The sequence below is a fragment of the Botrytis fragariae genome, assembly GCF_013461495.1.
Source record: "Botrytis fragariae strain BVB16 chromosome Unknown tig00000012, whole genome shotgun sequence".
Lineage (NCBI taxonomy): Eukaryota > Fungi > Ascomycota > Leotiomycetes > Helotiales > Sclerotiniaceae > Botrytis > Botrytis fragariae.
Window position 1 is genome coordinate 466,069 of NW_023500989.1, and position 25,374 is coordinate 491,442.

A 25,374-nucleotide genomic window follows, 5' to 3' on the forward strand; every position below is an offset into this window, starting at 1 on the left:
AAGCTCATAGCTCTAGCAAGTCTACATGTTGCATTCACAGTAAGTTACATGGTGCTAGTCAACAGAGATCACAAACGTGACGTAGTGCCAGGGCCTGTCGATGGGCCAGAAAACAGTAAACGAATATCAGAAAAAACAGATAAGATATGGAAGTATCCTCGTTAATAGATACTAGGTACTACTTTTAGCCGGGTTCAAACTCAGAACACAGTTAACACTTCATAGAGCTTCGAAACATGGGTTAAATCAGATGACAAGATAATCAACTGACTAATTTCATGAGAATAACCACGTGAAAGGTGCTTCTCTGAAGATACACTTGCTCAAGATTGAATAGCATGCCCGAAAAGATTCCACTAGAAATCCTTGCATATGTAATACGACACTGTTCGACAAATCACAGAAGTTGCTTATTTTGAGCAATATTGCTTGTTTTGTGACTGGCGAATGCGATGGGGGACCTCGGAGACTACGGGTTAATATCTCGCTTATATAAGCGCACGTGAATATATGAGCTAGCAGCGCGTCGCGCTTCTGGTCCTTATCTTCTATGAACTTTCCGCATCTTATGAAATGTCCAACACTTCTCTTCCCTCAATATCATTTGATTGCGCATCATGATGAATAAGAGTCATCTTTTCCCGAAATATAGTCTCGCAACGTATATGTGTCGAGACAAAAGACTCATAGGGTAGGTCAGCTGGTCATGGATTACACATGACTCCAACTGCTGAACATCACTGCCTCAAGTTGACGCAGATGTTAAGATGACAATATATAGCAGCCTGATCTTTTCCATAAGTGGAAGGGCTTGCTTTGCAAAACTCTATTGCTACAGGATCACCACTCGAGATTAACTATACAGACTTGACTCATTATTCTCTGATACCGTTGTGCTCCTCGTTGTATACTTGAAAAACGAAGCAGCAGTGTGCGCTCTGGAACCCAAAGCTCTGCGAATGCCTCCGAACTACAGAAAATCAACCTTGTCTCGAGAATCCTCCACCAGCTCTTCCCATTCCTCACGCTCATCAGGCAATCGGAAACATTCGCACAAAATGTCAAGGAACTCTCGATCACATCGACATCACACGCGAGATAGAGAAGATAGATTCAAGAAAGATGTTGAAGAGGAGGTAGTCGGAGTAGGGAAGCGCGTCTACAAAACTGTCGAGAAACTCGAGAATCCAGTTAAAAAGCTCGGCAAGCTTGTTCTCTGGAGTGCCCCATTAATTCTTGCGGGGTTAGAGGTACGACATGAATGGCATCATCACATACATAAGAGAAGAATGATGGAGAAGGAGTACGAGAAGGCACATTTGGAAATACAATTACAAATGGAGAAGGATGGGAAGAAAGAGGGTATTACGGTCGGGGGGACGAAGAGTCATGAGCCGACACAAGAGAAAGAAAAGGCTTCAGCACCTGCACCTATCTCAGAAGAAGTACACATCCTGCCTTATCCTGCACAAGTCGACCGTTGGGACGAATATCCAAGACGACGTCCCACACGGCGAGAGCTAGAAGAGAGGGAGCCATACTTTTTACCTCCTTTAGCTCCCGAAGTGCCATGTCAAGAAGTGTGGGAGATTAGACAACCAAGGATTCGAGTGAAACAGCCAGGTTCTAGAGAAGTCCGCTTTCCTCAAGTTCGTTCGCGTTCCGAGTCCGTTTATGAATATAGGCGGTGGTAGATTGTTATGGGTCGTTCTTTTCCTCATCTATACTGCATTTGATTTGATTTGGACCGTTCAGCGATGTTAGACTTTGAGGTTTTGTTAACTAGAATTCATTTCTGATACCCTTTGTCGTGTTGTTATCTGGTTTATATACCCGTTTAATGATAATTTTGAGTCATGAGTAATGGCGATCGCTTTTTTATTTTGAGCTACTTGTATTTAGATCGCATACTGCTTAGCTCCATTAAATCAATGCGTCAAGTGCATAACTGTGCTTGTCTCAAACGAGACTTCTGCTGACTTCCTGATATACAACTAAAAGCAAGAACCTCTGGCACTTCGCATATTTCAATCATACACTGTTTTCCCTCCTTCGCCTTTCCCCCCACAATCGAAAACACAATTCACGCCCATCTCATCTCCCCATCAATCCCTCCAAGCCCCTTCCCGGAGACAGCGTCCGATGGGATTATATGGGTTCGCTACCAATAGCTTTACGTTCTAGCACGCGACGGGTCTTGGACATCCGAATGCAATGCTCGTAACTAGGCAAATATTGTAGAAATTAAAATATTGCAGATCTTAATGTTCTGAATGAATGATGTTCTTGAGATGATTTTGTTTTACCCTGAAAGCGCGACTTTCGAAATTCTGTCATATGACCATGCATCACGACATCTTGAAACCAAAATACAACTAAATGAGTGTAAAATTGGTAGTTATGAATTATCCCGTGAGTTTCCATTATTCTCGTTCTTCAATATATAATCTCCACACACTTGTTACCTCCCACCTTCGCTTTTCTTCTACCCTCCTCCTCCGCTCCCCGCCCTACGCCGCTCCCCCTCGAAATCCTCAAAGACGATGCTGTCTCACACAACACGCCGCAATCAACGCCACAAGCGCCGCAAAAACAGAAACAGCTATTTATTAATTCATCCCCATTAGCCACAATCCACTAATATCAAACACCACAGAAGAAAATTACACTACATACCATGAGTATAAGACAAGCAATTCACATAAACATTCTTTACCAATTCTCCCAATTTTCCATCAAGATTCCGTACGTATTCGATATCTGAGAGTGCTTGTTCGATGATCTGAAGCGAAGAGATGATGTGATTTAGTCACTTCAAAGTATGAAGTCAAAAAAAAAAAAATTGTGGAAGGAAAAATCTACATACCTTCTGACTCCCCTCCCACCCCTCAAGCGCAACCCTGAGACCCTTTTCAAGCCCCGCTTGCATAATGCTCCCCGCCGCACTAACGCCAACCACACAACCTACATTTGCGCTTAGAAAAAGTCCACTCGTGGCAATTGCTAACTCTTCTTGTTCTACTCCTGCTGTGAGTCCTATAAATGATGCTGAAAGTGCAATTCCATTACCAAAACCTCCGGGAATGATGTAGAGGGATTCGAGGAAAGAAGTATGGCCGTGCCAGCGGAGGAGGAGGAGAGTGTAGGATGTTAGAGAAGAGAAAGCACCGAGGAGGAGGATGGGCTTGTAGTGTCCGGTTCTAGGGGCTATTAGGGAACAGTTCTAAGAAAAGGGAGAAGACGGGAAGAAGTACTTGTGAATAATATATCCAGCTAGAAGACCTCCTACTGCATTTCCAATTACAGAAGGCATGAGATGCACACCAGCCGTTGTGAAAGAAGCATGATCTGTTATTTGAAAATAGATCGGAACTAGCATCATCATCTAACCATTCATTAGTAGCTAGAATTAAACGAATACTTAGTCAAGAAAGCACATACCGCCATCTGAGCACCCGATTGAAACCCCAAATTGATGTAACTCGTAAGCACATCTCTATTCCGCAATAATCTCAAGGGGAAAATAGGCTCTTTAACCCAAAACCCTTCTACAAGAAAGAATAGAATTCCAGCTGCAACTGAGATGCCTAATAGTGATAGCAGTTTAAGATCAGTCCAAGGCATTCGATGACCACCGAGATCAAGGACCATAAGTCCGCAAACGATTGAGACCGAAAGGAAGATCGAGCCTAGAAAATCGATACGCCGTAATTTCGAGAAGTGCGATTGTTTGCCGCAGATTTGTTGCGGTGTGATATCCAGCTTCCAGATTACTAGTATCAAAGCCAAGATGGTAGGTGGACATTGTGCTAAGAATGACCTGAACAAAAAGATATTAGACAGTATAGTACTGCATACGCATCAGGTACTGACCATCGCCACCCAATAGTATCGGTCAAGAACCCTCCAATTGGACCCCCCAATGATCTTCCAGTTGTAGCCGCAATATTGACATAGCTTCTCCATTTAGCGACTTCTCTAATTGGAACCATATCTTGTGGATATGAAATTAGCTTTGTTGAAAATAAGGGTTGAGGAACAAACCTGCGATGACAATCGAAACTAGACAATTGATACCAGCGCCACCAACGCCTGCGACTAGTCGACCTATTACCACTACCGGGAGATTCCATCCCAATCCACTGAGAGATGTGTTAGCTTATTGCGAGTAATTAATCAGACACACTCTTGAGTGAGAAACATCAAGTCCATTAACTGTTTCCGTAATGCCCCACCAAATCGTATAATTTTGCGCTAGCAATAACGACCGGCAATAAGCCTCTAACAATTCACCCCCTCACCAAACACCCATAAAAATCGAGATCTTTTCACAAAGGAAGAACCTACCAAATAGCACAGCCCAAAGCAAAAAACACATAAGAAGCCAATATCGTACTCTTCCTCCCATAGATATCACTTAATTTCCCATACTAGCCGCTAATTAGAAGGTAATCTTATATCTTGAAAGCAAGCTTAGACAACACACCAGAGACTGAGTGGCGCACATAGCCAGCATATACGACGAGATTAACCATCCTGCATTTCCCAAATCATTGAACTCGCTACTGATGGTTCCACTCGTGGCAAGAACTAATGATCCGTCTGCATTTGCTATAAAGACACCTAGGGGTTTGTAAGATTGGTTGTATTGATATTGAGAAAGGAAAATAGATAGAGAGTAATCTCTGGCTTGCAGAGCCTCTAAAAAAGAAGTCCAAACAATTGCACCTACCTAAAAGAAGAATCGAAATGACGCCTGCTATATTACGCGAGCCTTCCGGCGATAAATCAGCAGGAGGTATCGTGCATATTGTGGATTCCTCATCGCTGTGAATGGAAGATTTATTGTAACTCGTGACTTTTGGGGTTTTCGCATCCAAAAGAAGAGGTGTAGATTCATCATTCCTCGACTTCTGAATCATTCCATTGGTTGCAATTGACATGCTTAATGTGAAAGCGCTGTGAGGCGATGACGAAGTTGGGAGAAGAATGGTGCAATGTTTAAATTTATGGAGAAAAGAGGAGTACTACGGAACATATATAGTAAACGACATCTTCCCAATTTTTCATATGAAATGCAAAGTTATCCAACGTTTTTTTATCCAATGATTTCCCGCACCCTTGATGATATCAACAAGTGGAGTCGCGGACAGGGGAAAAAATCTCTACAAAAGAGATCTGGATTTTTATTCTGAGATTCCTCAAATGGTTCGAAGACTTGCAGACATATCACTAGCACATGAAGGCAAGGGTCGATAGGGGGAGGCCACTCAACTACGAGGAATCTGGCAAATATTCAACTATTATCACCAATCGGTCGATCTTCGTCTCTGAAAGAGCGACTCCGGGGAAAAAAGGAGTTTCATGACTAAGGAGGGATACTCCGCCAAGGGGCCATTTTGTTCATTCTACACCCCGCAGTATGCAGTAAGCCGACTAGAACAACTTCTTATCTAGCTTGCTCGTCCATTTTTTTTATTGTGCATAAGCAATGATACACTACCTTATCTTTTCAACTGCGACATTGCCAGTTGATTTCCGCATTCAACGCGACGACAAAAATAACCGAAAATAGCATTTATTTTTGTGTCTACCGATAGCTCGACAAAAATCCATTGGAGAAAACGTCATACGGAAAACTTGCCGAAAGATCATCCCTGGCATTGTTGCAAGATCCGCAAAGTTTAAACACTTATGGTAAGGACGCCCTTTATCACTTGCATAAAAGTCGCCATCAAATATCGATCAAGGACTATCGGAAGACTGCCTGGATAAGGCCGTGGCGTCTGATTACAGACTTGAGACGTTTCTTCGTGGGGGTGGGGTAGCTCATGAATGGTATGATGATTTTTTATTCCAGGGCAGCATTCGACGAATCAACATGAGACCGAGTGCAGGCTAATGGATTGATAATTTGACAACGAAGCCAGCCGCATGATGAAGATTTTTGTCTCGTGAAGTCTGAAATTGGCAGTAGAGTTGGAAGATTTAAGAACAATTGTAAACCAAATAGATATTGTATGGCAGAAAGTGAAATATAATGGTAGTCTGTTGCCCATTTAAAGGGTTGGTGTTGACTGTTTCATTCACAGCGGTGCATTTGAACAAAAACATGATGATTCGAGACCGTAAAAATACAATGTCAGCGAATAAGGCAAAATTCCGAAATTCATGCATGCAACTCCTGGAAATATACAATCGGAAAATCTGATTGCTGGACTCGGAGTATTCGAAGGGTAAGTCTCCGTAGTTCGGTAGCCGTTCCAATTGTCTTTTAAAAGGAAACAAGAAGATATGTGGAACATAAAGATTAATATGTTTTTAATTTGTGCCTTCCTTGGCTTTGAAGTCTGTTTCCGAGACCCCTTCCACTCAAATTCATCCAAGAACTCCCGGATTTGATCCCTATGTAACCCCAATGCAACGCTAATACATGCAAAAAATTGTGGTATATTCAATCCCTCAACCACGCTCTTCGTTTCTCTTCCTTTCTCTGTTTTCTCTTCTCCTTGAATTGCTTTAGTTCTGCTTTGGATAGCTTCTTGCCACTGCGTTCTTCCTTCAAACTTCTACCATCATGATTATTTGCCGCAGCGTCAACGTCGAAGAAAGCGTTCATTTGTCTTTTACTCTTGTTCTCATCATTGAAGTTCTCCGGATTGATTTCTGCGGCTTGCCAACGTCCTGTAAATCGATTGAATTGGCCAGTTGCTGCGTAGGCGGCGGCTGGATCTAACCCAACAGCTGCTGGTTCTTCGGCTGCCGTTGATTGCGCATACCAGGCGTTCGGATCATAATCTCCGTGAATAGCAGGATCATAGCCACCGGCTGGACGAGAAGTTGGGTCAATTTCTATAGGTACAACAGCAGGCTTTGTAGCTGGTACGCCTGGTGGACCAGGCTGCGCGACTTCTGGAACACGAGGGTTGTCCCATTGTGTGGCTCCGGTAAATCGATTGAAGAAGTAAAAGGCTTGATTTGTCTCATCCCAGACTGGTGCCCAACCATCGTCTTCTTGTGCGACAACTGGAGGTTCTTCATTTGGGAGGGGCGGTAGAGGTTCTTCAGGTAATGGCGGGCCCTCGGTAGCAATATCTTTCTCGCCTGAATCACTTTCACCATTTTGATTCTCATTCAAATTCGTATCATTATCTGAAGTGACGCCTTGCTCTTCTGTACCTGTTGATAAATCTTGGGATGTCGCATGATTTTCTAATTTTTCAGATTCTGCAGATTCTCCGTCGACCTCTGCAAGCTTTAATTCTGTTTTATCGTGGATTGATGAGTTCTCGTCCTCTGGAGATTTTTCGACATCGGTTTTCGTCCACTTTGCCGTTTGAGTATCTATGGTACCTGAATCTGGAGTAGACATATTGCACTGGATCTATTATGCATCAGAAAGAGCTTTTGACAAAAGAAACGGAGTGGCCTGCTACAAGAGATAATTTGCGGAGAAGAGTAATTACAAAATGTTGTATAATTAAAGTTAATTGGTGTCGCAAAGTTGAAGATTCGAGAGTTTATTGCCAATGGCTTTCGAACCTTGGAACAGCCAGGCGCTAGAGAAGCATGATTGCCTGAGGATATCATCCACATTAACAGCACGTGACTGAAAATTCACTGCAAAGTTGACATGTGAATTGATTGGGAAAAAATGGGGTAAAGAACGGAAAACTATTATAGGTGTTCATGAAGTGTTCATGCATAAGTCTTTCCTTGCATGTCATGCAAAAACACCAGGGTGAAAATGCAAAGAAAGAATCTGTTGTGAAATGTTTTGAGTGTTCCATGCATTTGCTATAAGAAACCCGTTTACCACAAGCTGCAAATGATGTTCCGTAATTATTTGTTGATTTACAATTAGCTGAGCATTGTTTCATAATACAATAATGTTACATCGATGCTAATTATTCGTTGGTTCTCAACGTATGATTTCTTGCGCAGACCTAATGGCTTCCCGTGCTTTTTCCAGATCTCGTTCAATGACTGGATCTAATCCTTTGCCTTCCTCTGCCTTGTTCAGGTTCTCTCCAACAATCGTTTCCACGTTTCTCACAGCTTTTCTACCCTCTTCCCTAACCTCTCCTTCCCAGTATGCCCGCGTAGTCTCCCATTTGGTTTGCATCCGCCTCATACTCCACACTATTCCAAAGGCGGCGACTGCTCCTGCTTCGTATAAAGTTGTAGACATGTTACTCACATACATTAGACCGGCAAGGGCCGAAGTCAAGGAGGAAGTACTGAGGGTTTGCAGAACAAGCTTTTGCGCTAAGGCTTGAAGAGCAGGAATGGTAGTTGTAGATAAGAATGATCTAGCAATGGGAATATGTAAAGGCCAAGGCTGCGGCTGTATCTTCATCGGTGTATCCTCATCCGCTTTGATTGGGATAACATCTCGAAGTTTTGGTGGAGGAGGTAATCCTTCTGGAAGGGCCTCCTGGACAGGTGTGTAAGCCCAATCAGAGCTCTGTGTAGAGTCAGAATCAAGAGATATGTTTCGATAGACTCCAGCTTCTTCTGTCCGTCCCGCTAGAAAGATGATCTCTTTTTCGGCCTCAATCAAGAAGCTTCGGCTCAGCATATCAGACGTGATCATAGAAACATCGTCGACACGCCAAAACAACTTCCACCAACCCAGCTTACGCCATCTCTGACCACCAAATGCTACATCCAATTGATCCCGAAGCTCAGTATGAGCACGTTCAGACCAACTAGAGAGCTCGTGACGTAGTGATATCATCTGGGCTGACGGTATTCGAGTAGACAAAAGAAGGGACAATTGTCTGGCTTGTTCTACTTTCAGGTTTTTATCCGCATTTTGTATGATAGATAAGATCAATCTGAGGAGTGGTTCTTTGATAGTGTCTTGAGTTGAGGATGCACCTGACTTCATCCAGTCAATAACTTCTGGAATACCGCTTGACAACCATTGACGCTCGTAAGCCATCGCATTCTCAATACTCTTACGAAATGTTTGCAGAGCTTCATTTCCAGATGAAATATCGATAGATGGTATAGGTAGAGATTTTGATTCGAAGTTTGGAACGTTGACAGCACTTCCGATAGATTCTCGGTTTGCATGCAGAGGATACGAAAGAAGAGAGACTGCTCCCATAACTCCTTGACCCAGAAGGAACGATTTATGTACGGGCGTTGTAACTGGAGTATAACGGGCTGCACTAGACGGTATCTCCATTGTCGGTACTAACACCGTTTCTTCGAAAAGTTCGGTTCCGTTGACTATTGGAGGTTCCATTTCCAAGATTAAAATCTCCATTTTGTGCCCATTGAACATCGGAGAAGAAATGTTCATTTCATGTACTAGCCTGCCATTCCGCTCCGAGCTTTCTTCCTCATTATGTCCCACTCTTATCAATAGTGGCCGATTCATGTCATCACCATGGATTATACGCCGCTCCCATTCCTCCTCTGCCTTCAACGGATCTGCCAAAATGAGTCTCAGGAGCTCTTTAGCCTTTTGAAGAGAGGTTCCACCATCTGCCAGTCCTAATATTGCAACCCTTATTGTCTCTTGACCCTCAGGTTGTTCTAAGCCTCTTAACGCAAGTTGTAACCTGGAAATATTCACATAATTCGTGGCGTGTTTTTGTACGTCGAGTAATGCCTCTCTAAGAGAACTGCGGTCTATTCTGGAGATGTTACCAGTTCTTCCATTATTTATAGCTTTTGTAGGAGCAGAAGATGATTGCCGGACTGGTAATTGAGGGGTGGGTAAGAGTTTGCGTTGTCGAGGTTCACTCCGAGGCCTCTCTGAATATTGAGATAAAGTGCATATCGGGCAGATATGCAATTTCTCGAAGTTATTTGGCGTTCGAAGGGATTTTTTCCAGCCAGTTCTCGCCCCAGGTATTCGTGGAGGCATTATGGTCGAAGCAAGAGAGACAAATTTGAAGATTTTGGGAAGCTCAACCTTGAAGGTTGGTGTTTGTGCCTTGAATACAAGGCTTATGTCGCGATATTCGAAGCTTCAGTTACGTCACAAATTGCAGAACAGTAAAAAAGTAGATATATGTAGTATCTGTTAAATTAATCATTTGTTCGTCTTCTGGTAGTCGTCTCATAATCATGGTATATTTAATCCCATTCCTCCAAACGCTCTATCGAGTTCGTCACCTTCTTGATTTGGTACAGCCACGGGGGTTTGTGCGAGGCGTGAAGCATCATTATTTGACACATCAACATCCATAAGGTTTTCACCTCCTGCAACTGCCTTCTTCTCTGGCTCTAATATCCGAGCATCGCTGTCCAACCATCCAGGAGCTACTCTACGCTTCTCTGCCAGTTCTCTTGCAGCTATCGCATCTTCCCATGCCTGCAACTCCCTATCTGCATCGTCTTGAACTTTCTGTATATAAGCTTGAAGTGCTTTGCAAGATGCAATTATCTCATCTGGATGTGCTGCGTGGCCCGACGATGATACCACGTATTGCGATCTCCCGTCGCTGGACGAGGCTGAAGCTACCGTAGATGATGGTGGTAACGTTGAGGGAAGAGATTTATATGTGTATGGAAGAGTAGTCGCAGTAGGAAGAGAGACAAACGGTGAGACCGTTAGAGGTACCTGCGCTAACAGTGGATGGGTACCTGAGCATTGTTAGTTCTTGCGTTCCTCTATCGGTGAAGTTGTACAAGGGGGCACTCAACGGTTGTCCATGATTTAAATGGATCTTGAGAAAGAGCTATGACCAGTAATCTTCTATCAATTGGTCTTCGTTTCTTCCAAGTAATAACAGACAATTAAATGGAATAAGATTTACCAAACAATTGACGACCCTTGTCTTTTTTCCCGATAAAAGGGATTGCGTGTATTGTTCTCGAAGAAGTGGAAGAGAAGAAGGTTGGGTTCTGGATAGTCTTGGAAAAGCGATATCGATTATGCCCCTGGATCTGGATCTGGATCTGGCTCGAGGACTATGAACTCTGAAGATGGGTTTGCGTTGAAGATTGGATTGGTTGCTTTACTTCGTGTAGATAGATGTGCCTATGTATGTAGATATGTAGATATGTAGATGTGAAGATATGTAAGAAGAAGGTGTGTGTATATGGAGGACGTATATATGTGTATATATGAAGTAGATATACCTAGGTATATATGTTAGATGGATATTTGTACTTTCTGGTCTTCTGGTCTTCTCTTCTATCCTCGTCTTTCCTCGTCTTTCCTGTCTGTCCTTGTAATGAATGATAATATAAGTTGTGGTGATGTGGAACCAGTGAATGGGTAGAAAGTTGGTCGAGGCTTAAGAATCCCCACAGATAATCGTTTTTGCTTAGGCACTCACCCTTACCAATTTTGTTAGGCAGTCTCGCAGTCTGGCAGCACCCTGGGATTTGCCGCCTTTTTATTAAACTTCACCTCCAGCTTTGGCTTAACCTTCCCCGAAACACAAACAACTTGAACCCTTTAAAACTTATCCGATTGTCAGCCTTATTGACAACAGCTACCAACGACAGCGAGTTCAATATACTCTGCCCTTTCCTTTGATCTTCAACAAAGCTTCTTTACAGTCTTCGTTCGGATTTGTTCAATTTGCTCAGGAGCTGATACAAGTTATTTACGGCTTAATTTGTCTGCTTACTTTAAGGGTCCAATTCGCCTGTATTGATCAAACTCCCCTTTCTCTTCAGCTTCTTTTTGCCATCCGCTTTCCTATCCCGATCGCAAATATCCACTTACGACTGATTCCTCTTGTGACACGACAGTCACCAGGAAATTCCATATTCCTTCATCCTTTACACCGTTCGCCATCATGGACGGCGAGGACCAACCCAAAACCCCGCTGACCCCACTTGCGCCAGCGGGCATTGAGAACAGAATGCAAGTTGATAATGCTTTGCGAGCAATTCATCAGAAGAAACCTGTGCCAGAGATTGATTTTACTCTGCATACTATGGAAGATGGAAGTCAAGTGAGCACGATGGAAAGAGTATGCAAAGGTATGTTTGAATTCAAGATGCGCAACTGCCGGAGCGCGATGCTAAATCTATATAATTGCAGATGTACAAGCACCTGCTATGGTCCCACCGACAGATCAACAATTCTTTTCGCCACAAGATCCTTCCAAGCCAAATTTACAATTCTTGAAGCAACATTTCTACAGAGAAGGTCGCTTGACCGAAGAACAAGCTCTTTTCATCCTCGAAGAGGGTACAAAAGTATTGAAGCAAGAGCCTAACCTTCTGGAGATGGATGCGCCAATTACTGTTTGTGGTGATGTTCATGGACAATATTACGATTTAATGAAGCTTTTTGAAGTTGGTGGAGATCCAGCTGATACCAGATACCTTTTCTTGGGAGATTATGTCGACAGAGGTTATTTCAGTATTGAGTGTGTGTTATATCTTTGGTCTTTAAAGATCTGGTACCCAAACAGCTTGTGGCTACTTCGAGGAAACCATGAATGTAGGCATTTGACAGATTACTTCACATTCAAGCTTGAATGTAAGCACAAGTATTCGGAGAGAATCTACGAAGCATGCATGGATTCATTCTGTGCATTGCCTTTGGCGGCTGTTATGAACAAACAATTCTTGTGTATTCATGGAGGTTTGAGCCCTGAGCTACACACCTTGGATGATCTTAAAAGCGTATGTACACCTGTTGTTACCATTTTCAGGGCGTCACTAACTTGGGTTGGCAGATTGATCGATTCCGCGAACCTCCCACTCATGGTCTTATGTGCGATATCTTATGGGCAGATCCATTGGAGGAATTTGGACAGGAAAAAACTTCCGAGTTCTTCATCCACAATCACGTTCGAGGTTGCTCATACTTCTTCTCATATCCCGCCGCATGCAACTTCCTTGAGAAAAACAACCTTCTCTCGATCATTCGAGCCCATGAGGCACAAGACGCCGGTTACAGAATGTACAGAAAGACTCGCACAACCGGATTTCCTAGTGTTATGACCATTTTCTCAGCACCCAATTACCTCGATGTCTATAACAACAAGGCCGCTGTATTAAAGTATGAGAACAATGTTATGAACATCAGACAGTTCAACTGTACTCCTCATCCCTACTGGCTGCCAAATTTCATGGACGTTTTCACCTGGTCTCTACCCTTCGTTGGAGAGAAGATTACCGATATGTTACTCGCAATCCTTAGCACTTCTTCGGAAGATGAGCTCAAGGATGATCAAACTCCATCAAGCACTTCTCCAGGTCCTATATCGCCACCAATCAATTCTCCAATGGATCCGGAATCCATCGAGTACAAGAGAAGAGCAATCAAGAACAAAATTCTTGCAATCGGTCGTCTTTCCCGAGTCTTCCAAGTTTTACGAGAAGAATCTGAGAGAGTTACCGAGTTGAAGACCGCAGCTGGTGGTAGACTTCCAGCTGGAACTTTGATGCTTGGAGCAGAAGGTATCAAGAATGCGATTACTAATTTCGAGGATGCACGAAAGGTTGATTTACAAAACGAACGTCTCCCACCTAGTCACGAAGAAGTCACGAGACAGAATGAAGAGGGACGAGAGCAAGCATTGGAGAGAGCGAAGAGGGAGGCTGATAATGACAAGGGGTTACAATTGCTTTCCAGAAGGCTTAGCACGTGAGTTACAAACCTAAACCTTAATCAACTTACCATAGCTAACATCGTTGTCTCGGTAGTGATCGTAAGAAATAATAAGATACAAATATACAAAGGGAGGAAGGGAATCGGGAGCACTTTGGGAAGCTACTATGATAATCGATAACGTCTTGGAGGTCATCTCAGTGATATTCTTTGGGAAGCTGCCATGGGGATCGATTTAGGTCGATAGATACATTTTGATCAATGATTTGCGTACTTAGACTGTTGATGCATCAATCGCATACAATTTTAAGTCTAAATTTATATTTGAAAGTTCTGAAGCGTGACTTTTGTTGTTGTTTAAGTCTTTACCTGATTCGTTGAGGCTTCTTATGTCCAGTGTATGTATGAATTCAGACTGTTGTGTTGTTTTGGGGGAATAATGCTACAGGTAGGTATCGTCACCTCGTAAGCGGTATTACTGACTTCCTTACTGATTTTTCCTACCTAGGCGACGCTTATAATGTATACATCAAGATTAGCATGGATTGCTCCGTGTGCCTGGTAGATTGTCATCAGTATACTTTTTGAGCCTGATAATTATTCTTGCCTGTTATCTTGGATGGTTGCTTTGCTTTTGCCATTGTTTTGAGGGGAGATTGTGCGGTGTTCCGGTCTGGTCTGGTCTAGTGTGGATGAGTAGGTAGATAGGTATATGAATAAATAGGTAGGTATATATGGGGTGGAGTTGATTTATAAGGGGGTCGTTTGGAGAGGGAGATAACGCATTTAGTGGTATTATGTTGTATTGTATTGTAAGATATACTCGAGTACCTTGGTATCTGTTAATGTTTATCTTGGGCTGTGAATTTGGATTTCTTGATTGGTTAGGTGGGTGAGTGAGTAGGCGGGTATTGGGAGCTGGGAGTTGAGAGTTAGTTCTGGGTTCTGGGATGGGGGGAGAGGTTGATGGGGAAGTGTAGGGAAGTTTAGGGAAGTTGATATTTGATTGACATGTGAGGATGTAAGGATGTAGGGATTGTAAGATATGAATGGTATGAAGGCTATTTGAAATTTGGATGTTTGGATGTAGAAAGTAGGATGTATCCGGGAACTGATATTGTCTACCTGGGAATTGATATTGGAATTTGGAAGTTGGAAGATATCAGATTGGAATGATATGAAGATGTGGAGATGTAAAAATGCAGAGGTGTGAAGGTGTGGGGGGATATGGAAATCGGCTCTGAGGTTTGGAGTTTGTTGTTGGAGAAGATGAAATATAAGAAGATGGAAAAATGGGAACACAGTAGCGAGCGACTTATTCTTATTTGATGTTGTGAATTTGCAAAAAGTGTGGGAACTGTGGGAGATATAGAACCTTATTATAATTCCTCAAGGCTGGTTTACGTTAGGTTGGGTTGAGTTATCTTGCTATAAATGATGAAGAATTCTATCTCCATCTATTTTGTAGAGAAAAAGAAAGATTCAATAAGATTCAAAGAGGAGGGCGATGAGTTTATGTCCATATACCTAGATACTAGATACCCTACATCATTCCCCACGTTCAAAGGATTCGCTTTCCTGTATGAACATGTACAATATCTGCATACCTACCTAGCATTAATCATCAAGCGATACATCTTCCCTCGATTTTCTTATTCCCAAAATCGTCATACTATGTTCGTCAAAACGAACATCTCTGAGTACCATCCATGTAATGGTTAGGTATGTATACACATATGACCCACCTCTTACAACATGATGAAGTAAATAGAAAATACATATATACGTAGATTCGCATACGCAATACTCACCGCTATAGGTGCCGTTCTCCACTCCTTCTTTTTGACGTCTCCAGACTATGTCTGTTATGGAAAATACTACTGTATAGGATTGTAGTTTCATATTGTTGTGTTGCTGTATTGTTGCTGCTATAGTGCTGATGTGGAGAGGCTATCTGTCATTCTCACCGCTGAGATGAGATATACGATAGTGTGGAGAAGTCGGAGATAAAGCAGTAGTTGGAACTGTAGTTAGAGATGGAGATGGAGATATAGATGGGCGAATCACAATATCATTGTTAATTAAGCTTTGTGTGGAGGTGCGCGTGGTTGTGGATGTGGATGAAAAGCTACGTACTCTATCGAAGTACGTGCGTGCATGTGTGCGTGGTAGATGGAGATGTGATGCTGGTGCTGGTTCTGGTGTTGGTGGAAGTGGATGAGAAGTTAACGCATAGTACACCTAGCTTCGTAATCCATGATCAAAGTTCTACGCGTCAAAATGAAAGTTCAGAAATGTGATTGTTTGAAGAAAGTTTATTGAGTTCGAGACTTGAGAGAGTATTGAAAGCCATATTTAGTGCAAAGATCTTGTGGTGAGCAAGATAAGATTGCTTCTTAGATGCAAAATTGCTATTTTTGACAACTTATTTATTCGAAAAGATATATTGTGTGTACAAACGTCATTATCGTTAGAATGCAGCTCTGCAGCTCGATATTGTGTTAGAAAATCGATATTCTCTGTCAACACAATCTCAGCGAGAGGAAATGGCCTGTATGAATCATGAATAGTGCTGACTAGGATTGTCTCCGCCAAATGAGTATTTCAACCCAAGTATTTGAGCGCCGATCAATACACAGTATTCAAGGAGATTTGAAGGCGATCGACCATCACCCACAATGACCACTCCAATGCAAGACAACGCCACGAAACTACCTTATGCAAATCTAGATTAATATTTCCCTGTTTATCAGGACCGGCACATATTTTTGGAAAATGTTCATCAAAGATCCCAGCATAACAACACCCTTCAATAATGGAATACCACCCTACTATCTGATAAAATGCCACCATATGATATCATAAGAGAAATCGGCACACCCTCCACTCCTTACCCCACGCCGCGAATTTCAATCTTCCCACAAAAACCTCAACTTGAGGTCTGAGGGCACCCAACGGAGAAATGTCGGGAGACTTGCCAAGCGAACTCCTATTTCATCCATTGACGACGATCTTCATGATCATCATCATCAATATCATTGAGAGGAATATCCTGATTTCAAGAACTTGTATCCTCTACAAAATGCATGAGCGGGCATGCATTGAAACTTAAGAGAGATAAAAATTCCGAAAAATTGGTCTACCAGCCGTCCACCTCGCGTAAATTGAAGAGCTCATCGAACCCCTGTATTGCGTGCTCAATACACCTCGGAAAATCGAACTTTTCGATTATTTCTTTGGTGCTCCTAAGATGCTCGAATCGTAACATAGAGAAGAGATAAAAGAGAAAAAGAAAATTAGATAAGGTTATTGGGGAATGTTTTATAATATTTTGATAAAGGGTTCGTGAGTATTGCCGGCGAAAGGCGGGAGTGATAACAAAATTTTGAGTTCAGCGACGCATGGCCCAAAATGATAACTCCTGTAGAGATACTTGTTTCTACAATGCACATGCATGCTAGCAAGTCTTTGTGGAACCCCCACTCGACCGGGTAAGCAACTCGGAAGAAGTACAAATTTGTACTGATGTCTTTCCACCCCTTCATCAATCGTGACACTGGTGGTTTCCTGATAAACTTGGTGGCTTTATTGATGTTTCTCAGCTGCATGAGTGGGTTTCGTAGCTTATTCAGCTTGAGTATTCGAAAATAATGATTGGGACTTAACGGACATTTGAGAAGTTATATATCATGAATTGAGCACTTGGACTCGGAACAGTCCGCGAGATATGAAAGCTCTTAGCTACCGTGTCCACTTCATCCACTCTATCATTGTTTTCGATACAAGACGCCATCGACTCAAGTGGAGTCCAATCGGAAATCGGAAATTTAATTACTATACGAAGAATTGATTGGATTTTAATACGTCCTGTCAATTTCAACTTGGTTAGTAAAGCGGGCTGCGTGAGAGGAGGTTCAAAATTCTTCGATCTCGACTTTCTTTGTCTGCTGAAAGAGGTTCAACATTTCGTAATATCTTCGTCTTCTTCGGTCCTTTTGTTGAACAGAGTTATCGCTCGGTAATCGAGAGAGCCTGATTAAATGGAACATATAAAGCTTTATATGTTGAAGTTATTCGGGTAAAATTCGATAGTCCGTCTATCTCGTCTTCATCATTCGTTAGTATTCTAGAGTTTGTGTCACTCTAAAATTTCGCCGGTATCATTTCGCCTGGATTATATTTTCGCGCATTCGCTGGACAGTACAAGTGGTCGGTTGAAAAACACATTCGCAGAACAACTGATCAAATCAGACGTTTCTTTTTTCACTTCTACATTGGGATCAAACTGAATGAGGGAATCCCACGCATATTTTTGCTTCTTCCATAGATGCTGGTCTCGGGCGTTCCTTTCCGCATACTTGGGATCCATTCACCTGCGCCTTACGACGCCTCACCCCATCTCCACGGCACGACCCTGGGAGTTTCTCCACGCTATCGCATATAGATAGAGCATACTTACATAACATTCGTACGCTCTACCGCCAATAAACATCCATAAATCAAACATATCCCACTCGTCGAACTTTGATTTCCAGCTTTGTGCTCGAGTCAACTGGGCGGGGTGCTATAATAAATACCCCGAAGATTGTGTGATATTTGCATTTCTGGTGTATTTGTTTTGTCGTCTTGTCACATCAGATTAGCACAACCATTTGCCATATAACAAGTCGCCATGACGGCCACGCAGATATATCCGTCTATCGCTCCGATAACAGAATCGGAGCTTCTCTACCAATCGCAGCATTTCGATCCTCAACCACAACCCAGTTTTCAGCAACAACAGCAGCAACAACATTCATATTTAGATCCTGCCCTAGCCCAACACGATCTTAGAGTATTCACACAAGGACTGGCGCAGAATCCAAGCTATGATACCCCATTAGCGCCATACCCGGCCTCGGATAGTAGTGAGGGTTCGATGGATATGTGGGGAGGTGTGATGAATTGGGTCGATAGGCAGAATACTGGTGAGTTCTTCTTGTTTATCTCTTTCGCTCTGTGGGCAGAAGAATACGCTCGCGGGCGATTGAAAATGTACTTGTGTTCTAGAACAAAGTGTTTGAACAGAATAACGGCAATCGTCATACCCCAATATTCCCCGCAGACCATTATAGTCCATGAAGTTCGAGGTACTAACTCTGATAAGCCATACCTATGCATCCATATCTGCACGCTCAGCCCCCACCATCGGCACCTCTATATGCCAAAACACTTTCCTCGCCCACACAGTCGCTTTCCCCAAGGGAACCAAATGCCAAGCGCGATGCATCGACTGCAGCCTCAGCACGATTTCGCCAAAAAAAGAAACAGAGAGAAAAGAGCCTAGAGACCAATGTCAAGGAACAGAAGGAGAGAATAGGGATGATGGAATGTAGAATAAAGGAACTAGAAGGGGAAAACGGATTTTTAAAGGAATTAGTTATGGGCCGAATCAAGTGGAAAGAGGAGAGAGAGAACGAGGAAGGGAGTTGCGAAGAGAAAAAGAAGGAAAACGATAATGGAAACACGGAGTAATTGGTATCTATAAGTACAACCATACATAAAGAGTGCAGAAGGGGAATAATATTTGCACTTTTGCTTTTTTGCTTGGAATCGTATAGGACTCGTCGGAGTTCCGCATATATACCACAGACTTCTGTCAGATGTTCGCTTGTTGGACTAGTTAGCTTCAGTTTCTCACTTTCGATGGATCCTTCCCTGATTGAGAGTTCAATGTTTTGAATAGAAGCAGTGCAATATGATGGGTCTCTCATGTTTGCTGGCTCTGATATCTGACGTCCATGCACTCGAAAGAGTCATGGCGGTTTAAGGAGCCGAAGTGATAAATCACGAACAAAGCAATTCATCTGTACTTACTACTGGTACCTAGGTAATCTTAGGTAGGCTCGGTAGGCTCGATGATAGATAGATAGAATAGACACAACTGAGACTTGCACGAGTCCTGATAGTGGGAATTTCCGCGGATAAATATTGGTCCGAGCGGCCGCTTTCTCCGAATACCTTCCCTCAATTCAGCCTTATAGAAACAATTCTAGAGGGGTCTGTTGGATTTGTTGGACAGCAATCAGTTGTCATTTATTCACGAAACTTGTAAACTCGGAGTCGAATTAAAACGAATCAGGAACGTCGAAGCTTTAGATACCCTTACTTTGCTTCCTCCATTCGAGAACCAACATGCCTCTATCAACAATACACTCGGCGCCAGCTTTGGACTCATTCACACCTTTAGTAGAACACCAAACACAAACACCAAGCACATTCTACGATGCTAGACCTGTGTTACATTATCATGCCAAAGGTGCGCGTGCAGCTGCGTATGGAGACTATATTAAAGAATTGCCATTTTTTGCAGAGGGTCCAGTACAGAATTCAGAGGCAGCTGTTGTAGAGACAGTCGACGCCTATATTTCTACTGAGTAATTGTTCATCTCTCACCATTGCACACATTGCGCGAAGGCTGACTTCTTTTCCCATCTAGGAATGTCACTATATTTAATAATACTACTTCAGCTGGACTCGCAATTCCCTATACTTCTATATCCTTACATGCTATTCAACGTCTGCCTGATCCTACAAATGCATCGAAAGGAGAGGTGACTGGGTTGTTCATGCAGTTAGAAACACCTCCTCAAGCCGGAGATGATATGCCATCGATTATCGAGTTGGTTCTTATTCCCGCCGAATCTGATTCTACACAAACATTATACGAAGCTTTAACGAATTGCTCAAATCTTGTACCAGACGAAGAAGACGAAGATATGGAAGGAGGAGGTCCTGAATTTCAATTCGAAGGTAATGTTGGATATGAAGGTATCACCGGACTTCCGGGAGTACAACAAGGAGCTACGGATGGTGGATTACCCCCCCCATTTCCAGGTAGTGGCGGCTGGATCACTGCGGAGAATGTTTCGGAATATTTTGACGCGGATGGAAATTGGATTGGAGGTGAGGAATCTGTTGAGGTACTTGGTGAAGGCGCTGGAAGGGTAAGGGGACACGATGAGGTCGATGTAGAGACCGAAGTAAATGGTCACGATGAGGGCGATGAGGCTAGCAAACGTCCAAGGACCGATTGAGAAGGCAATACTCTGTATTTTTGCAGTTGCAAAACATGGTTCCAAGTCGACTGAGCCTGTCATATCACATATCCAGGCGTCTCAAAATTTCACAACCGAAACCAAACCACTAGGAGGGACACTTTGGACATTTTCGCTGAGTCATTAACGCTCATAGTCGGAGAAGAGCTATGCAAATAAATCTCCATTTCGCTACCTAGGGGTTCCTTCAAGTAGCCAAAAACATAGCAATACGACGATGCGATAGTTAATATAAAACAATATAGCGCACACGCATGTATAGGTGCCTTCCATGTGACAGGTAACAAGTGAGGTGGCCATATCATCTCTACAATTCGATAACCTTCATATCTCTAATTCATGGCACATTTCATCTATTATCGCATTTTAAATTATCCATCTCTGCCTACAACCATTTTCGGCTGATTACCATTGTTCTTTTTGTTATCTCGAGCTATTTTGGGCTCGGTGTCTGACGTTCGAAGGACTTGCGCTTCTTATTCTCATTCTTTCTCAATCTACTCTATAAAACCTCGGTGCAGGCTACTATTTAAGGAGCAAGTCAGGCAATTGTTCTTCGTCTCTTTATATTTCGATCATTTCGTAGATTCTGATTTCCACCTTTGACTTCGATGCAATCTTAATTTACGATAGCCGTTATGTTAGCCCTACTCGAGTCAAAAATGTCTTAGATTTCATCATCGGGTCTAGTATTCATCATCTCGTATTACAAAACATCAAATTACAAAGGTTGCTTAACATAGGCGCCACATTGGCTCTATCAAGCCATTGACTTCCTGCTGCAGCCATGCTGGTAATATCTCCAGCGCTTGAATTGCCTGGACTATAAGTTCAGATATCAAAATATTGAGATAGAACTCCTAGCTGAATGACTCTTGTACCTAAACGCTAGTAGCTGTTCGTCCCTATTGATATGGATAGGTTCTCATTGCATCGATACCGTTCGCTAAAATACCTAAATCGCATAATAGATTCTTCACTAACCCTGCTTCAATGATCTCGACAGATTTTTCAAAGGCTCTAAGCTCTAGTTGGATGCTTTATATAAGACCTAACCAAGCTCTTCACCTTTCGCTTTGGCATGGGCCGAATTGGCTGCCCCGACAAACAATCTGGGATTCTCTTACTGATATCTTGAGCGAAATTATAGTGACGACAGAGCACTCAGCGCAGACGGCGCTTTGAGATTAGAATCAAGAACCCAGCCGAGTTCAGCTCTTTCTCGACATTTATTCAGGACACTGTTCCTCCAGATTCGATCTCATTGAGTACTAGGTGGAAAGTACATCCTTGAAAGTGCTGCCAGTTTCATAACACACTGAATTCAAGGGAAATGATGGACGATTTTCGCAAACCATCGATAGGCCGTGTTGTAAATTATTGTGGATAGCATTGCTGCAACGAATGATTCTTTGAGCAGAATAAATGACATGAGCTATTGGCAGTGTCAACGTTTTCGCCGTTGAGTTTGAGATTTAGCTTAAAGAAAGTGGCATTTGGAGATATAATAGCATTTTATGAAGTCAAGATGCTTTTGTTAGGCCAGCAACCCATTATTTCCTCCAAAGTGATCCATGCTCGACTTTGAGAAAATCATTGCAAATGTTTTTTTTTGGCTACCATTATGAATACGTTCAATTGACAGTAAAATTTACGCAACTAGACGGTGGCTAAAGCCCTAATAATAAGCCTCATGTTTTAAAAGATGCTTTGAATAACCTGGCCAGGAGACCGAGACAGGCGCGGCTTGTCCTTTCCTAAGCCTCGGTTAATTACCGAAGACTTAATGAAAACTACCGTTCCAGTCTCATGGCTCTGCATGTCATGGCTGCATCCCCGCATTCCAAACTCTTTCAGTTGCCCTTAAATGTTTCACTCTTTTCCCAACACCTGCTCAGCCCCACCATCCTCCGATGGCGTACTTGAATCAATTTTCCTCCCCAGAGCATCATGTTCTCTGTCCCAAGCTTCCAGCTCAGCATTTGGTACTTTGATCAGCCGATGAGCTTTTGAACTTTCACCATCCATAACTATCAATTCTTGCCGGATCTGGTATTTACCAAAGTATGGCAGGATGTAGATCCAGAATATGTAGTAGAGGATACACACACCCATGATACCCAAGCCAACAGCACAATAAGTACCATACCAAAAGCTCACATCGCCACCATTAGCTCCTCCTGGAGGGGGATACCACGGCATAACCAGTAAGAAAATATTAACCGCCAATGAGAAATAAATCGCTACATCCCAAGTTTTAAAGTCTTCGTCCACGATACCTAGTTTCTTTCTGTTCCTCCTAATAATAAGTAATCCCGCAGTCAATGCGAATAAAAACAGATTACTCGGATAACTATACAAATCCACGATAAAATTGAAAGCATCACCTGAAGGTGGGGCCAAAATCATGAGAATAGTCAAACCCCATTTTAGAACATAAGCAGCAAGAGGAGTTCCGAAAGGTCGAGTGGAAGCCCACATACGAGGATAGGGAAGTACACCTTGGCGCCCGCATTCTCTGATGATGCGAGATGAACCTATGGTGACTGAGACAATGTTTCCAAATGCCGACAGAGCGATGAGGAAATTGAGCGCGCGAACAGATTTACCGGCACCAAATACTGCGGTGAAGAAAAGAGAGGCGGCGAGTTGACTTGATTCTTTGAGGGTTTCTTTAGGGACTAGAGGGTGTATTAGTAGGGATCTAGAGGTGATTGGAGGGGTTAAATACTAGCTGCAAAATAAGCGATATTGCAAAGAATATAGAGAATAGCCACAACGAGAAGCGAAGCGGGTCCGGTACGTTTTATGGTTCTAATTGGGTCCTTGAAGATATCAGCATTTTCTCAAATCTGTTGCGGAATATTAAAATCTGACTTTCACTTCTGCAATGACATTGAATGCATTTGCATACCCAGAGTAGGCAAAGTTTATTTTGACCAGTGCATTTGCAAGTCCATAACCACTATTTGTCGTACCGGAAAAGGCGTTTTTGAAGTTCTCTGTGGGATCTGCAACATTGGTGTGGCCACCTAGTACCACGAAACCCGCGATTGAGATGCTAAAGGAATATGTCAGTTGAAATGGAAGAAGCAAAATGAATATCTCGACTTACAATATGAGCGTTATGAGCTTGATCACTCCGATCACGTTTGATATTCGCAGAGAATGTTTAGTGCTAAAGATCACCACTTTGACGCTACGTCAGCCACTTTTAATCTGATGAGGGGAATGATACTAACGGAGGGTAATGAAAGTTATGCAAGCAACTGCCAGTCCCTTCTGCTCCCAAGCTGAGGGTGCGTAACCAGCCATAGCAAACAGATAATTACCCATGACTAATCATCTTATCAGTTTTCATTGATGCTAAGTGTGGGGTGGAGAAGCTACTTACCAATAGCATTACTACTACTGAAAGAAAGTAAGACCGATTGCACAGCGAATGTGGTCGGAAGAAGATACTTTGGTCTCGGATACGCTTGTTCCAGATACACTACTTCAGCTCCAGATCTATTCGGAAAGAAACTGGCAAGTTCGGTATAGATTGAAAATTGGCAACCAGAGATGAGTAGACCGAGTGTCCAATAGATCATAGCTAGACCGACTGAACCTACTCCTGACAAGATACTTGCAGCTGGAAATCGTTAGCCTGGGTTACATGTGATAGGTGTTAAAACATACGAGTCGAAAAGACACCCGTGCCAATCATTTGGCCTGTAGCTAATTAGTATTTTTTTTTTGAATCGTGAATGGGGTGAACAATACCAATGTTCAAAAAGATTGTAGTGAACCACGTAACTTGCAAACCAAGGGGCGATTCATTTTCGACTGGTGCTCCTGAAACTTCTTGATACGATGGTTTCGATCCATTATTTCCGTATTCGTGAACGAATTCCAGCGCTCCAAGTTCCCTGATTTCCGCCTCTCCAGTATGACGGTTTACCACAATTTCTGAATCCTTGGTCTCCAACATCTTGATTATGAGTCTCCGGTGATTGAATATTCATTGTCCACGGCGAGCCTCATAGATAAGTACCAAAATTAAGCAGCTTTACGACAGCCATAATAACTCCATGTCTCAGCTCGCACAATTGGCGAGATATTGCACCACAGCCGTGATAGTGTACGACGTTCGGAGCAACCAATCGTCTAACAGCATAAAATCCCACACTCTAACGTTTCATTGCGCCATTACTGGGGTCGCAATCGGCAGTGTAGATAGTACCAGATGCTAGCATTGATAACACAGCTGTGTGGTTGAAGTGGATCTAATCTCGTAAGCTCGTCATAGGTTACATGCATTGTGTTATCGACGACGATAATAGGTATTCCCCCCAGAAAACTCTTGATGCAACCTCAGATTCCCTAAAATAGATTGTCAAAGAGATATGACGTCCTGAGTTGGATTGCATGTCTGTATTGAAATAAATCACTCGTTATCTTACCAATAATTAAAGTTGTGTGATACTTGGTATTGACCAGGGGTCTCACCCCTCAACTCACTTTGACCAATTCCTGTGATTTATCTGTTATCTTCCCCTCTCTAAAACATATAACATGGTATGTCTCTTGAAGCCGATGGCAATGCCGTGGTCTTGGGTTTTGGGCGTTTTTGACTTTATCTACCATCGTCGTCAGCAAGTTGTCCTGATATCCGCTCTAGTATCACATCTTTTTCATTATTATTAGTCAATACTAAGAAGATTCAGACACTTAATTAGGTTCATTTATGATTCC

At 42.7% G+C, this 25,374-nt stretch overlaps 9 protein-coding genes across 9 annotated transcripts; 4 read left to right on the plus strand and 5 right to left on the minus strand.

Moving 5' to 3' along the window:
• Positions 1-1,058: 1,058 nt before the first annotated feature.
• Positions 1,059-1,694, plus strand: Bfra_002352 (uncharacterized protein; the record flags this gene model as incomplete). Its single annotated transcript, XM_037332774.1, has 1 exon — positions 1,059-1,694. The coding sequence occupies one exon, from the start codon at positions 1,059-1,061 to the stop codon at positions 1,692-1,694; it is 636 nt and encodes a 211-aa protein (XP_037194902.1).
• Positions 1,695-2,534: 840 nt separating this feature from the next.
• Bfra_002353 (putative major facilitator superfamily transporter protein) lies at positions 2,535-4,943 on the minus strand (the record flags this gene model as incomplete). Its single annotated transcript, XM_037332775.1, has 10 exons — positions 2,535-2,602; positions 2,677-2,782; positions 2,867-3,200; positions 3,255-3,385; positions 3,442-3,820; positions 3,874-3,994; positions 4,045-4,142; positions 4,348-4,430; positions 4,487-4,623; positions 4,733-4,943. 10 exons carry the CDS (start codon positions 4,941-4,943, stop codon positions 2,535-2,537), a joined length of 1,668 nt encoding a protein of 555 aa, XP_037194903.1.
• Positions 4,944-6,454: 1,511 nt separating this feature from the next.
• Bfra_002354 (putative ww domain protein) lies at positions 6,455-7,372 on the minus strand (the record flags this gene model as incomplete). The annotated part of the gene is made up of 1 exon (XM_037332776.1): positions 6,455-7,372. One exon carries the CDS (start codon positions 7,370-7,372, stop codon positions 6,455-6,457), a length of 918 nt encoding a protein of 305 aa, XP_037194904.1.
• A 549-nt stretch (positions 7,373-7,921) lies between these two features.
• Positions 7,922-9,883, minus strand: Bfra_002355 (uncharacterized protein; the record flags this gene model as incomplete). Its single annotated transcript, XM_037332777.1, has 1 exon — positions 7,922-9,883. The coding sequence occupies one exon, from the start codon at positions 9,881-9,883 to the stop codon at positions 7,922-7,924; it is 1,962 nt and encodes a 653-aa protein (XP_037194905.1).
• A 201-nt stretch (positions 9,884-10,084) lies between these two features.
• Positions 10,085-10,675, minus strand: Bfra_002356 (uncharacterized protein; the record flags this gene model as incomplete). The annotated part of the gene is made up of 2 exons (XM_037332778.1): positions 10,085-10,605; positions 10,666-10,675. The coding sequence occupies 2 exons, from the start codon at positions 10,673-10,675 to the stop codon at positions 10,085-10,087; spliced, it is 531 nt and encodes a 176-aa protein (XP_037194906.1).
• A 1,096-nt stretch (positions 10,676-11,771) lies between these two features.
• On the plus strand, positions 11,772-13,580 carry Bfra_002357 (putative serine threonine-protein phosphatase 2b catalytic subunit protein; the record flags this gene model as incomplete). Its single annotated transcript, XM_037332779.1, has 3 exons — positions 11,772-11,958; positions 12,020-12,609; positions 12,639-13,580. The coding sequence occupies 3 exons, from the start codon at positions 11,772-11,774 to the stop codon at positions 13,578-13,580; spliced, it is 1,719 nt and encodes a 572-aa protein (XP_037194907.1).
• A 4,632-nt stretch (positions 13,581-18,212) lies between these two features.
• On the plus strand, positions 18,213-19,054 carry Bfra_002358 (putative regulatory protein cys-3 protein; the record flags this gene model as incomplete). The annotated part of the gene is made up of 2 exons (XM_037332780.1): positions 18,213-18,507; positions 18,687-19,054. 2 exons carry the CDS (start codon positions 18,213-18,215, stop codon positions 19,052-19,054), a joined length of 663 nt encoding a protein of 220 aa, XP_037194908.1.
• Positions 19,055-19,714: 660 nt separating this feature from the next.
• Positions 19,715-20,616, plus strand: Bfra_002359 (putative benzoylformate decarboxylase protein; the record flags this gene model as incomplete). Its single annotated transcript, XM_037332781.1, has 2 exons — positions 19,715-19,956; positions 20,019-20,616. 2 exons carry the CDS (start codon positions 19,715-19,717, stop codon positions 20,614-20,616), a joined length of 840 nt encoding a protein of 279 aa, XP_037194909.1.
• Positions 20,617-22,509: 1,893 nt separating this feature from the next.
• Positions 22,510-24,610, minus strand: Bfra_002360 (putative high affinity methionine permease protein; the record flags this gene model as incomplete). Its single annotated transcript, XM_037332782.1, has 8 exons — positions 22,510-23,318; positions 23,369-23,462; positions 23,515-23,698; positions 23,753-23,828; positions 23,880-23,975; positions 24,032-24,271; positions 24,319-24,351; positions 24,403-24,610. 8 exons carry the CDS (start codon positions 24,608-24,610, stop codon positions 22,510-22,512), a joined length of 1,740 nt encoding a protein of 579 aa, XP_037194910.1.
• Between the last annotated feature and the right edge of the window lie 764 nt (positions 24,611-25,374).